Source organism: Cnephaeus nilssonii, assembly GCF_951640355.1.
Source record: "Cnephaeus nilssonii genome assembly, chromosome: 5".
In the NCBI taxonomy this organism is placed as follows: Eukaryota; Metazoa; Chordata; class Mammalia; order Chiroptera; family Vespertilionidae; genus Cnephaeus; species Cnephaeus nilssonii.
In genome coordinates, this window is record NC_137076.1 from 28,511,425 (window position 1) to 28,526,013 (window position 14,589).

The following is a 14,589-nucleotide window of genomic DNA, read 5'->3' on the forward strand; positions in this document are numbered from 1 at the left end:
TCCCAGTGTTTGTTTTGAGAGCTTACTTAGAGAACTGTCTTTTTAGCACTCTTTCTGCCCTCCCGGCCGGGAGGAGAGTGTCTTCAGCTGTCGTTGTTCTCCATCTCCTAATTAGGCCTGCTCTTCAGCTAACAAGTAACTGTCAGGGTGCTGGAGGAGGACACCAAGTGAAATTAAAATATATGCTAAAGACATCTCAGTTCTTGCCATTGGTATCTAAAAAGAACTAGAGTAAGACACTCTAAAAGCTGTCCTGACTGGTTTGAGCACCTGCTTTGGCTTCCTTCCTGGTTCAAAAAAATACGACTTAAATCAAGGAAAACGACAACCACCCAAGACCAAATAGAACTCAGCTTCTCTTTGGTCCAAAATAGATTGTCAGAGTATTTGTACCCAGCCTCTGTTTTTACTAGTGTGATTTTTAAAAAATTAAGATATAATTCAAATACTATAGAATTCACCTAAAGTGTACAATGCAGTGCTTATTCACAAGACTGTGCAGTCATCACCAGTGTCTAATTCTAGGTTATTTTCATTACCTCCGTGCCCACTAGCAATCACTCCCCATTTTCCCCTTGGCACTAATTGACTTTGTCTCTGTAGATTTGCCTATTCTGGACATTTCATATAAATAGAATCATACAGTCTGTGGCCTTTTGTGTCGGCCTTCTTTCACTGAGTATTATGTTTTCAAGGTATATTTATGTCATGCCCATACATTAATTCCTTTATGGATAATACCTATTATTTTTTGGAAGGGTTTAATTTCAGAAAACTTTGAAACCTTGCTCCCCTTATTGTAGGGAGGAATTACTTATTGTATTAAAGTGATCAAGAAGAATTAACCAAATGTCCTCATTATTAGATTTTACAGTGATAAGGACAATATAATTTAGGCAGTGGAGGACAGTTGTTTAGAAAGTCAAAAGAAATTAATTTGTAGCATTTTCAACAATTTCAGTTTACTTTTTTTTTTTTTATAATATATTTTATTGATTTTTCACGGAGAGGAAGGGAGAGGGATAGAGAGCTAGAAACATCGGTCGGCTGCTTCCTGCACACCCCTCACTGGGGATGTGCCCGCAACCAAGGCACATGCCCCCGACCGGAATCGAACCTGGGACCCCTCAGTCCCCAGGCCGATGCTCTATCCACTGAGCCAAACCGGTTACGGTTCAGTTTACTTTTTAAGCAGATTTTCCTAGAAGGAAAACTTTTCTATGACGTATCTAACTTTTAAAACTTGTATGGTATAAATGTTTTGAAAGGTTAAATTTTTTAGTTAGGTTTCATAAAGAGATCTACATTATGTTTAATTTTAAAACATTGATTTTTTTTTCTGCTATTGTATTGATCCATACTTCACTATGAACACGGACTGTCTAAATGAATACAGACTATGAGAGACTGGAAACATACAAATACCTCTTTGTCTTGTTTTTTAAAATATATTTTTATTGATTTCAGAGAGGAAGGAAGGGAGAGAGAGAGAGAAACATCAATGATGAGAGAGAATCATTGATCGGCTGCTTCCTGCATGCCCCTTCCTGGGGATCAAGCCCTAAACCGCGGCAAGTGCCATGACCATGACTGGGAATCAGACCAGGACCTCTTGGTTCATAGGTCTCACTGAGTCATACCAGCCAGGCAGCAACTATGGTCTGCAAGCCTGTTTTACAATAGCTATGAAACGACTTAAGTTAGTTTAAAAGTTTTTAATGTAGATGCTCATTTAAAGCTGTTGAGGTTTAAGGTTTATGAATCCAAATGTTCTTGGCTCCTAACGGGGATCTTTACATCATTAGACAAACTGAACCTTAGCTAGGTGCTTTAAAAACCTATCTGAATGTCTGGATTAAAGCTTATGTCAAATCAAAACTATGTGGAATTAGCATTTTGTCTGGAAAGCTTTGGTAATGGTCATTTTCATTTGTATAGAGAGAATGCTTATACCAATACTAGAGGCCCGGTGCATGAAATTCGTGCACTGGTAGGGTCCCTAGGCCTGGCCAGCAATCAAGGCCGATCGGGGCTTTCCTTCATTCCACACCACCCCCTGGCAGTAAGTGCACATCATAGCAAGTGGTTGAACTCCTGAACGGGTAATTTGCATATTAGCCTTTTATTATATAGGATTATTATATAGGATAGCTCTAGCAATGGTCCCTTCCCCGTTTTCAGAAAAGTCACCAACACCTAGAGAAGGAAGAGGTAGGTGGTCTGAAGTCCAGGGACAGGATAGCACCTATAGGTTGTTGAGCTAGCATATCCTTTGGAGGTGTTTGGGCTCCTGGTTAGTGTCATGGTGTCCTGGTTGAAATTAGGTCCTCAAGATTACATAAAAGTGATCAGGAAGAATTAACCAGTTGTTTTCCAGAGTCTGCAAGAGTGGGACTAATTCTGGGAAGTCAAGAGTGACTGTTACCTTTTAAAAGTAAAGAGTAGCTAAAATTGTGGAAGACGTGTGGATGTGTTTTGAAAGATTAAGTTTTGGAATTATGCTTTATGTGAGAAACTAAAATTTGATTTTCTAGTTTCTGTCCTGTTGCTCCCCATAGTCCCCGTTTCAGCTTTTAGTCAGCAGAGACCAGGCCCTTGGGATTGGGGTACAGCCTATCTGCTCAGTATTTGTCATTCCCACTCTTATTTAGGGCATTTTTTGGTGAAGCTTTAGGATGTGCATTTTTCTTGTTTACATCCTGTGTGTGCACTGCAGGCTACTATTTAAAGACCTAGAAATAGGTTGCAACTGCCAAACATTTTTAGACAGTGTATTTCAGAAGGTTATGCTGGGCTTAGATATAATGGGAAGTGGTACAGCTGAGTTTTTGAGTCCCAGCTTTGGAGCTGAACCAAATTCTTGTGTGTCAAATACAGATAGTAAACCTGCTAGCGTTGTGGGGAGTTTAAATAATAAGATATAAAGAACACAGTATCTGACATATAAAACTACTTTTCTTGAGTGGTAACTGATAATAATGATAAATGAAATACTTAAGTTGTAAACATTGCAGTTTGAATCTTTAGTCAAAGTTTCTGTCCTGGCTAGGGCCTCAGTTGGTGGGAGCTTCATCCCATACCCCAAAAGGTTGGGGGTTTGATTCCCAGTCAGGGCAAATACCTAGGTTGCAAGTTTGATCCCCCATTGAGTGTCTACAGGTGGCAACAGATCAATGTTTTTCTCCCTCCCTTCCTCTCTGTTGAAAATCAATAAAAACATATCTTCAGGTGAGGATTAAAAAAAAAAAAAGATTGTGGTTTCTTATGTTTAATTTTTTATTTAAAAATTATAAAAATAGTATTTTTCAATAATTTGGAAGATGTAAAAAGTATGTATGTAAAAATAAAATTATCTCTAATTATACCACTCCATATTTTAACCAATGTTGGTGGTTGCCTCAGTCATCTCCATCTGTATGCATCTTCACGCTTGCATGTATACAAACATACATGTGCTTTTTAAAAGGAGATCTACATGGTTTTGTTTACTTATTTAATTTTATTGATTTACTTTAGAGAGGGAGAGAGAAGAGGAAGGATGAGAGAGAGAGATTGATTTTTGTTGTTCCATTATTAATGCATTCATTGTTTGATTGTTTTAAGTGCCCTGACCAGGGGTCAAACCCACAACCTTGGCGTATTGGGATGATGCTCTAACCAACTGAGCTTCCCGGCCAGAGCCTCTTTTTTTAACTTTATGGGAATTTTACCATATTAAGTATTCTTGAGAGCTTATTTAAGTTACAAGACATTGTGTGGTGTACCACAGGGTTTCACAGCCTTAGCACTGTTAACTATTTAGAGTAAATAGTTCTTTGTTTAGGACGCTGTCCTATGCAATGTGGTATGGTGAGCAGCATCCCTGGTCACTCACTATCCACTAAATAGGTGCCAGTAGCACACACACACACACACACACCCAGGTCTGATGCCCTCCAAAATGTCTCCAGATATTGCCGGGTTACACCCCATTCTCCCCATTGACTCCCCATGCTGGTATCCACATATGAACAAAATGTGCTATAATTTCTTTCCCTTTCAGGTGTTTAGGCTATGTACACTTTCTAGAAAGAATAAATATCTATCTTTTGAATCCCTTGTCAGACATTTTAGTGCATGTCCTAAGGGGAACACCTGGAATAAAGAGCATATACATTTTCAAGGCCTTCGGTACATGTGGAGCCTCACCTTTCCCTCTAACCCCCTGGGAATACCTAGCATTAACTATAAATAGTTCTTTTGTATTCATAAGACTCGGGATTTTATGGTAGCCTTTGCCTCGCAGATAAAAGTTCTTGAGCTGAAGACTGATGAAAGGCAGGCAGCCTGCTTGAAATGGTGGAATGTAGGGAAAGCCAGAAAGTTTATAATCCAGAATGTTATTTGAAGTTGCATTTCTTTAAAGATGGATATTACATTTGTAAAATTATATTTGTTGGAAAATGCCTGTTATTCTTTGCTCTTCTTTTGGGATGTTTGTTTTACTTTGGAGTGGTTTTGAAATTTTTTGAAGCGCTTAGGTATTTTGTTAAAAATCAAATGCTTTTTGTTTGATAGTATTACAGAAATCCTAGATATTCATATCCCAATGGAGACAAAATTGCACACATTGAAACAGGCACTTCGCCTGATTGGCTCTGTAGTTGAGTGTCTACCTATGAACCAGGAGATCATGGTTTTATTCCCGGTCAGGACACATGCCTGGATTGCGGGCTCAACCTCCATTGTGGGTTGTGCAGGAGGCAGCTGATCAATGATTCTCTCTCATCATTTTTGTTTCTATCTCTCTCTCCCTCTCACCTCCTCTCTGAAATAAATAAATAAATAATTTAATTAGTAAAATACTTAAAAACAGAAAAAAAAAAAAACAGGCACGTCTTCTAGTTTCCTTGTAACATGTTCTAAGATTGAAATCTATCATTCTGCATAAACTAATTATAAGCCTAGACCTGAGTGTTACCTGATTGAACAATTATTCTGTAATTAGGACAGAAGATAGAGGAAGAAGGCACAGAAGATAATGGCCTAGAAGAGGATTCCAGAGACGGGCAGGTATGTGGCATGACAGTGGAGACAGCAGCAGGAGCTCTGAGTCCTGGTCTACCTGGTCATTGATACCTCTCATTCGTCTTTATAGGAGGATGTGGAAGCAAGTTTGGAGAGCTTGCAGAATATTGACATGATGGATGTTAGTGTGTTAGAAGAAGCTGAAATCGAGAACAGCAGTGCCCCAGACTTTGGGGATGATGGCACAGACAGCATCCTCGATTCCCTTTGTGATAGCAAAGAGTATGTGGCTGCACAGCTGAGTGAGCTTCCAGCTCAGCTCACAGAACATGCTGTAGGTAACAGTGAGACACGTGGAATGTGGCAGGAGGCCCAAGGCTCCCAGTGTTTGTGTGCTGTTTATATGGGCAAGAACATGCTAAGGGTTGGTTGATTAAATAGCAAGCAGCAAAATCAGTCACCATAAACATTTAATTTAGGAACTGAACCTTGGTGGTAAATTCTGTCCATTTAAACTCAACATAGGTCAGATATTAATAACTTCTTCATTAATGTTTCTGTAGTATTGGAGACTATTTCTAATTGGGTGGGAGACACTTTCTAAGCATAAGCCATAAAAGGTTGCACAGTTGATAAAAGTACTTTCCTTTTTAAAAAGTAGGTAAAAAAAACTAGAAAGATAAAACAAAAACAGTTTATAACTTCATCATCCAGATAATCTTATAGATGTTTTAGAAAGTTTATGCATAAGAATAGACAGTCATGCCCTGGCCGGTTTTGCTCAGTGGTTGGAGCATCAGCCCACTGACTGAAGAGTCCCGGGTTCATTTCCAGTCGGGGGCACGAATCTTGGTTGCAGGCTCGATCCCTGGCCCCAGTAGGGGTGCATGAGGGAGGCAGCCAGCCATTGAGTCTCTCTCACATCGATGTTTCTCTCTTTCTGTTCCCCTCCTTTCCACTTTCTAAAAATCAGTGGAAAAATATCCTCAGGTGAGGATTAACAATAAATAATAATAATAATAGCTCTAGCTGGTTTGGCTCGGTGGATAGAGTGTCAACCCTGGGACTGAAGGGTCCCGGATTCAATTCCAGTCAAGGGCACGTACCTCAGTTGCAGGCTCAATCCCTGGCCCTGGTCCGGGTGCGAGCAGGAGGAAAACGATCAATGTGTGTGTCTCCCCTCCTCCTTCCCACTCTCTAAAAATCAATGGCAAAATATTCTCAGGATTAACAACAACAACAAAAAAAGAATAGTTGGTCATATTAAAAGGTGTGAAATATAGTGAAAAAAGTATTTGTCACCCCAGAAAAACCCCTTCCATTAAAGGGATTCACTATTAATGTCCTGGTGTGTAAGGTAGGGCTTTAATTCTGTTACCGGTGTCTACTTCCCAAGTTCTCCCAGTATTTCGGCCTAGAGCTCTTTGTGGTGGCCATCCTAGAAATAATGGTCATTTGAATCTTACCACCTTGGCATGCCCAGCCATTCTAGTTTGGTTGTGTTGTTTACTTAAGGCATTACAGCTTTAAACTAAAACAACTGCCCTCGAAGGACTGAACTTTAAACCAAGGACAAAAGCCACAAACTCCGAACATCACTCCTCAACCTAGGATAATATTAAGCAACTGATTTTCCCTCTCTAGGCGTGATCCTGTTGTATCATGTTAATTATTTTCAGAGCATGTACTTGGTTTCTAACTTCTTGGTTAATGGAAGTGTCCAGGTTATAAGGTTCAAACTTATAAAATGATAAAAGAAATATTTGGAAAGGGATATCTTTGTATTTCACTTAGAAAGGTAAAAGACCTTCAAATTTAGTAATCTTTAAAATAAGTGGGATTTGTTTGCTTTTTTATTTTTATTTTGTTTTTTGATATAGTAAATAGTAAAAAGAAAATAGTCAAGTTAAGTGTTTGTTAAATACACTACTCTGGAAGAAAGTACCCTGTTACTGTTATTTTAAAAGTGTTGCTACCAAGTGAAATTTGAGGAGTACCTGGTGTTGAGTTCTGCTTTGGGAATTCTATGGATGAGTGGTGTATGTGGGCCACCAGTATGTGGAAACTGCCTGGAAGTTAATTCTTTCATTCATTTGGGCAATGCTGACAGAATACCTACTGTCTGCAAGCCTCTGTCAGTGATGCTGCTGTTATCCAGTGCTAGAGCAGGTATGGGGACAGAGAGGCAAGTAATAAACTGAATAATCTGACAATTAACTTGTGGATGGCAGTAGATATCTGAAGGAAATAGATACATGGGTTGCCTGGAACATAGTGAAGCATAGGCCTAGGCATTCCCAGCTCTGAGCCCACAAAGTGACCTTCCATTATCTTTCAGGTAGACGGGGAAGGCTTTGAGAGCACTTTGGATGCTTCATCGTTGGACTTCAAAGTACCTTCGGTAAGTGACCATCTGTTTCTGCATGATTGGAAACTTGACATGAGTGGTTGGTTTTCCATATTTGGAAAGGATGTGTAGGTGTATGTACAAATGATTCATTGAGGATTGATATTGAGCTGAGTGCTAAGGATAAGAGGTTTGAGAGCCAAACAGATCATTTTCAGGGTTTGCAGTCTAGTGGGGGCAGGGTTAATAACCAACAAAGAATGTAACTGGAAGAGAAGTTTGAGTAGTTGGCCAATCTAGAAGGCTACCTGGAGGAAGTCCTGTTTGAATTAAGGTCTGACATTGGTCAGGAGTTAGCCCAGTAAAGAAGAAAAGAAGACTTTGGGGTAGAAGGGAACATGGCTTATTGTAGGAATGGAGTACACAGGGTAAGGGCAGAGGGGCGGAGTGGGGCTGCAGAAGCAGGTGGGCCTGACTGCCAGAGTCTTTGGGTGGGGAAAGGATTTGGCAGGTGTTCTTGTTTTCAGTGGGAAGTCAGGGAAAGGTTTTAACAGGGTAGAGAGATGGTTTTAACAGGTTCCAGTTATAAATAATAGTTTATGTTGGGAGAAACACATTTTTTTCTCCAGTCTGGTTTGATGTATAAAGCAGTGGCCATCTGTGTAACTTCTGCCTTGACTGTGGGAGTCTGCCAGCTGCAGAGGCCATTAGATCAGCTTAAACTTGGGTTGGGATGGCCAGACTCTGAGTGAAGAATTGAACAGGCTAAATATTACCGCTGCCTTTCTGCTTTTGCTGGGGGGATAATGGCAAAGTGATTGTATAACGGAATGCATTCTTTTGAGTGGATCTGCCCAGTTTTTAAGTGCCTTGTGGTTTTTCTTTCTCTTTTCTTTTTTTATTTATTTATTATTTATTGTTTAAAGTTTTACATATGTCTCCTTTTTCCCTGCTTGACCGCCCCCGCCTCAGCCATTCCCACCCTGGGCAAGCCCCCACCGCCCCAGTGTCTGTGTCTATTGGTTATGCTAATATGCATGCATACATGTCCTTTGGTTGCTCTTTAATCTCCCCCCCGCCCCCCGCCATTTGTCTCTGGATCTATTCTTGTTCATCAAATTCTGTTGATCGTTATTTTCTCTTTTCTTTTTTAATTAGGATATTGAAGAACCACTCTTGGAGCCAGGTACTGATAAGAGAAACACAACAGTTATGGTTTGAAAGTTTTTCTCACTACATTTTTTTCAAGCTGTCTATATATTTTATGCTGTATTATGGTCTTGTAAATTATTTTAATGGTGGACAATCCAGATCGTACAAGGATCAGAGATTGGAAACCCATTCATATCACCAGATCTGTGGAACTGCTGTTCTGGTTTCTAGAGGTCAGATGTATGTGGTGAGATGTAGTGATTACGTTCATCTCTCCAACCACATAGAATGGCATTTACATAATTTCTCCTTGTGATTCTTCCATGTGTTTCTACACATGAAACAGATCTTGTGATATTTCTCTGCAGTCAATTTGATTAATGCAGTTAAGGCAGGATAAAGCAATTGTCAGGGAACTTATAACCTGAGAAGTGACTGGATTCCAGAAGAGGAAACAGAGTTTCTTCATGAAAATTTCCAGCATGTTATTTCCCTTCTGGACTGCGTTTATCTCTCGCCATCTGAAGAGTTTCTGGTGTTCCTATTGGACTGTTCTGTTAAAAGAAATTCAAAGAAATTTGGAAATTGAGCTGTCATTGAGTGATGACTGCATTCGGTTCAGCACCTTGGACATTGGAAAAATAAGTCAGAAGACCCAGACTTGAACCAAACATGAAGAAGACTGTTGAGAAGCAGCCAAGTGGTTGTAGGTGTTTAAATCGGTGGGGGCCTGTTCCATGTAGCGTAGCGGCTTACTCTAGCAGTCGGTTGGAGTGCAGGTAGTGTAACCAGTGTAACGTGTGTACCCGCGGGTTTTCCAATCTCTGTGTAGCTAGCAGTTCTCTTCGTGTTAGTGTGGCAGCCGTGCCAGTTCCACATTTGTGATTGCTTTATTTCCCTGGTAATTAAACCTTGTGCCATTCTATTCCTGTTAAATCCGTAGAAAATGAGAAAATACTCGACATTTTGGGGGAAACTTGTAAATCTGAGCCAGTAAAAGAAGAAGGTTCCGAGCTGGAGCAGCCATTTGCACAGGATACAAGTAGCGTGGGGCCAGACAGAAAGCTTGCGGAGGAAGAGGACCTTTTTGGCAGCGGCCATCCGGAGGAGGGTGATTTAGATTTGGCCAGCGAGTCAACAGCACAAGCTCAGTGGAGCGAGGCAGACACCCTGTTAGCGGTAGTGAAAAGGGAGCCCGTGGAGCAGACAGGCGGTGACGAGAGGATGGACTGTGAGCCTGTAGGGCTAGAGGAGCCAGTTGAGCAGAGTAGTAAAGCCTCAGAGCGCACAGAAGCCTCTAGCGAGGAGGTCGCAGAAGCGCCCCAGGAAGCCTCAAGCCCAGACCCCAGAGATAGCAAAGAAGACGTGAAGAAGTTTGCTTTTGAAGCTTGTAATGAAGTCCCTCCGGCTCCTAAAGAGTCCTCAGCCAGTGAGGGCGCTGATCAGAAAATGAGGTTTGTTTTTTCTCAGTTTTAGACCAGACGCTATCTCCTTTTCATTGGTCGTTTAATGACACACATAAGCTGTTTTTTCTACAATTGGCCAGCCAGACTGACGAAATTGTAATTTACCTCTAAAGAATGTTTTATTTCTCTTTGTGTATTTTTAGTGGCTGATTTGATTCCTTTTTTTCTCAACCGACTATGGTTGTGTTCTTAAATTCCTAAGTGTTCTCTTCAGTTAAATTGAATTGATTTAAGAATCTGATATTGTATTTTGGGGGGTCAAATATCCAATATAAGCTTGCAAAGGTGTCTTGTTAAAATTTTACTTCAGACTAATTTTCTGGTAGGTATTCAGTTTTAGCACACATTATATTTTTAATTTAGTTCTCTTTTGTTTTTTTCCTGCGTGATTAACATTAACTTTTGTCTCTAGTTCTTTTAAGGAAGAAAAAGATATAAAGCCAGTCATTAAAGATGAAAAAGGTATGATTTAACTTACGTGGTGGGGAACCACCTATGGATCCCTTGGCGTAGGTGGGAGGGGCCTGAAAATTGCCACATTCTGGAATTTACAGTGAATCCTGTTACAACCCTATTCTCCATTGAATAATGTAACAAGGGTTATAGAAACTGCTATCTTGGTTGAGATCTGATCATTGAAAGACATTTCAGTTTGTAATAACCTGGACAAGATTACTCCTCAAGTAAGAAAACTCTTGTTTTTCCCATCCACATTTTCATCTCTGTCCTATGTGTTGACAGTAATTAAATTCTTGGATTAAAAGAGTTGAAATTGAAAAGAAAAAAGCATTGAAATTGAATGTGGTTAGGGTTTAAGAGAGAGCCACATTTCAGGAGTGGTCATGGTTACTATTATTCCTGGTGGCAAAGCATAATCTTCTCTCTCCTGCTGCAGGTCGTATCAGCAGCAGTTCTGGTAGGAATTTGTGGGTCAGTGGACTGTCCTCCACAACTCGAGCAACAGATCTGAAGAACCTTTTCAGCAAGTATGGGAAGGTATGCTCTCCCTTACGTCTGTCTTGCTACCCAGCCTCAACTTAGCATTAAAAAATATACTCAATAAAAATATATTTAAAAAATATATATATATATATATATATATATATATATATATATATATATATTCACACTCTCAAGCCCCGTTGGTGTGGCTCAGTGGTTGAGTGTCGACCTATGAACCAGGAGGTCACAGTTCAATTCCTGGTCAGGGTGCCTGCCTAGGTTGCAGGCTCAAACCCCAGTAGGGGCCCTGAAGGAGGCAGCCAATCAGTGATTCTTATCATTGATGTTTCTATCTCTTTTTTCCTCTCTGAAATCAATCCTATAAAATAAAAGGCTAATATGCAAATTGACTGAACAGTGAAACGACTGGTTGCTATGACGCACATGACCACCAGGGGCAGCCACTCAACGCAGGAGCTGCCCCCTGGTGGTCAGTGCGCTCCCACGGGTGGGGGGGTGGGGGGCGCCACTCAGCCAGAAGCCTGGCTCACCACTGGTGAGCACAGTGGCGGTGTTGGGAGCCTCCTCCACCTCCGCGGCAGCGCTAAACATGTCTTGACTGCCAGATTAGGCCTGTTCCCCGCTGTGCATGAATTTCATGCACCAGGCCTCTAGTAAAAATATATACTCGAGTTTAGAACCCTACTTCATGCTAATTTTATTGTTGGTCATTTTTAACCCTTTGCACTCGCTTTTTTCTCGATTCCTTTATTCTAATGCTAACCGTGTCGAGTCACACTCAACATCCGAGTGCAAAAGGCTAATTTAAGAGGAGGCTGGAGGAGGAAATCCTCAAGGGGGAGAACCTACCTTGTTTTTGGTAGTGTGCCTTTTTTTTCTATTTGAGAGTGGTTAACAGACAAACCAGATAATCATGATGTAGAACACTATGCAGGAAACCTGTGTAAATAGCTACAATCTGAATGTTCTTGTGCTTCTTTCTAACTTCTCTTCAAGAAACTGCTATATCTTTTGGCTTATACAAAATTTAAAGCTGGCATGCTGAGGGTTTTTTTCTTAACAGTAAGTTAAGTGTTGGCTTTTATATCTTACTAGAGGCCCAGTGCACAAAATTCGTGCCCTCAAGGGGGGGGGGGTCCCCCAGCCTGGCCTGTGCCCTGTCACAGTGCAGGAGCCTCGTGATTGATTGCCCCAAAGAGGTAGGCCGCCGGGAGGCGGGACCCCTAGGCAGGCCTCGCCTCACCTCGTGGAGGCTGGACTTACAGGCAAGCTCTGTGCTGCACACGCAGCGTCAAGCCCAGCCCCGCCCACCTGCGCATGCCCACTGTGCACACAGCCATCTTTTGATGGCGTGAGGGCATCACAGCTTGACGACCACCTAGGCTTTTATTAGTAAGGATAGCATCTTAAGTATATACTTTAAAAACTAGAATGTGATAGTGATTTACAAATAAATCACCTAATATGCTGCTAATTGGGGGCAGGCAGAAAATAATACAGTTCTAAAACTTTCTAAGGAACTTAAAAGACTTTTAAAATAAAAATTATTCTGTTACTTTGGAATTAAGTGATGAAGCAATCTTTTTATAAGCCACAGAGACTGCCCTGGTCTCCAGGATGCCTGTGGGAAGTGGCCCTCTGAGGGGGCGGTAGGGGACAGTGCCTCAAGGAGTTGAGAACTTGCAGGGATTCTAGGCAGAGTTTCTGAGGCTGACTCATCCTGGCTACTCAGTCATATCTTTGCTCAGATCCATGTCACCCAATTAGGTATTGGTGAATACATTAGTGATTTAGGCAGTATGGATCCAGAAGAAGCATTCAAAAGGGCTTGGAAAACTATTAAGCCATAACCTCATTTATTTTGTTGACCTCTTTCTGAACTCAGGTACTGATTATAAAGCCTAAGCAAACATGTAAGGTCCCTATCATAGATCTTACAGACTGGTGGAAAAATCATTTACAGAATAAACACATACAACACATTCAATAAATATGTTAAGGAAAATTACAGCATGCAATCATATGGTAAGAGACCTAATTTAGATTTGGGGGGTGGGTTCAGCAAAGCTTGCTGAGGAAGCCATATTTAGGGCAAGACCTGAATGATTGGAGTTCAGCATGCCTGTGGAATTCAGCTCTGGGTAAAGGAAGGCCCAGTAGTGGGACAAGGCTTTGTAATTTGGATGAGCTCATCAAAGGCTACTGTGCAAAGCTACAGGGCAGAGTGCAAGGGGGAAGGAGGAGTGGGGAGACAGGGATATGCGAGCTTCTCATGGTATCTGCCCTTATTTGGGTTTAACTGTCATTGGAAATGATGCCCTTGCAAGGATTATTAGTTTAATGGAAAGATCAAATAACCCCATAATTGGCTCAGTCCCTTGACCTTCAGGAGAAGTAAGAATGCAAAGCTGCTCTGCTCTGAGAACTGACACTGTGTCTTTAGCAGAGGCTTCTTTCACCTTTGTCCCAGGATCCTTCAGTCTGTAGGCCAATGCTCTATCCACTGAGCCAAACCAGCTAAGGCTAACCCAATCATTTTTTATTGGATACCAGGCATTGTGACTTTTACCTTGTGAGCTAGTTATTCTTATATCCCTGCAAATGTCCTTGAGCTTTTGCTGGGGCACAGTTCAGACAATTGCTCGATCAGTGTAGAGGCTTGTTGTTAAGCTTTGTTAATCAGGCCAGAGCTCAGGGATAGCTTCATCCACTCCTGGGCAACATCCTTCTGAGCACTCAGCCCAATGCCCATGAATTACAGGCTTTTCTATCCAGCCATTGGGTTCATTCTGGGGGAAGTGGGCCTTGCAGCACTGAGTGAGCCCCGGGGATTGTTCCCTCTGCAGCTGTCTTTGCGTGTCTCTCTGTGTGGTACTATGATTGGTCACTGCTTTTATCTGCTCAGACTCTGACCTGTGCTCATCTCAGGGATACCAGCCCCCTCAGTTCCTCCTCCCTGCCCATGGCCTGAAACATCTAGGCAGTAAGAATGGGCAACTATAAGGCTGCCTCATGTGTTTCCACTCTTGCAGGTGTCTCCATTCTGTGTAGCCTGGTGCCTGGTGTCTGAAAACCCTTGTTGCCTACATTTCCTACCGTTTTTTAGTTTCAGGTAGTAGGAGAGTTAATGGTTGGTTCTCCATGCTGGCTGGAAGTGGAAGTTTGCTCTGCATCTATGTCAGAGGTCTTCCTAGCCTTGGTTCACATAGATTGGGGTGCATTTCTGAGTAGATATTCCCTCAGCTGTCCATGGATAGAATGGAATTAGATAAAATGATCTGAGTGGGAAGGGCTTTTGATTAATTAACAAGTTTTCATTAGTGTAGTTTAACTGTTTTTAGCTCTCCCTGTTTGTTTTTTGTCACTGTAGAGCTGATCTTGTATCAAAAGCAGTTGTATTTTGATAGGTCAGTTATTTTTAATAACTAGGAAGAACTGACAAATCCTGGAGAAGTAAAAACTAGTACAAATGATTTTTTTTTTCAGGTTACTTACGCGTATTTATTTAGCTGTTGTCATGGGGATTATCCCAATTTTCCATAAAATCCTCTTGACCCCGATGCAGTATCATGGCATAAAAGACTCAAAGTGCCACTAGACAAAAGGACAAAGGGTTTTGTTTTCTTAATATTAACCATGATTTTGGATAATGTT

At 41.3% G+C, this 14,589-nt stretch overlaps 1 protein-coding gene across 1 annotated transcript in view; it reads left to right on the top strand.

Annotated features, from left to right (window-relative positions):
- SAFB2 (scaffold attachment factor B2) overlaps positions 1-14,589 on the top strand; it is a 38,088-nt gene that overhangs the window by 1,533 nt on the left and 21,966 nt on the right. The window contains exons 3-9 of the mRNA XM_079770496.1: positions 4,988-5,052; positions 5,138-5,341; positions 7,346-7,408; positions 8,513-8,540; positions 9,450-9,960; positions 10,385-10,434; positions 10,868-10,968. Coding sequence (XP_079626622.1) covers positions 4,988-5,052; positions 5,138-5,341; positions 7,346-7,408; positions 8,513-8,540; positions 9,450-9,960; positions 10,385-10,434; positions 10,868-10,968 — 1,022 coding nt within the window. The remainder of the gene's footprint in view (positions 1-4,987; positions 5,053-5,137; positions 5,342-7,345; positions 7,409-8,512; positions 8,541-9,449; positions 9,961-10,384; positions 10,435-10,867; positions 10,969-14,589) is intronic.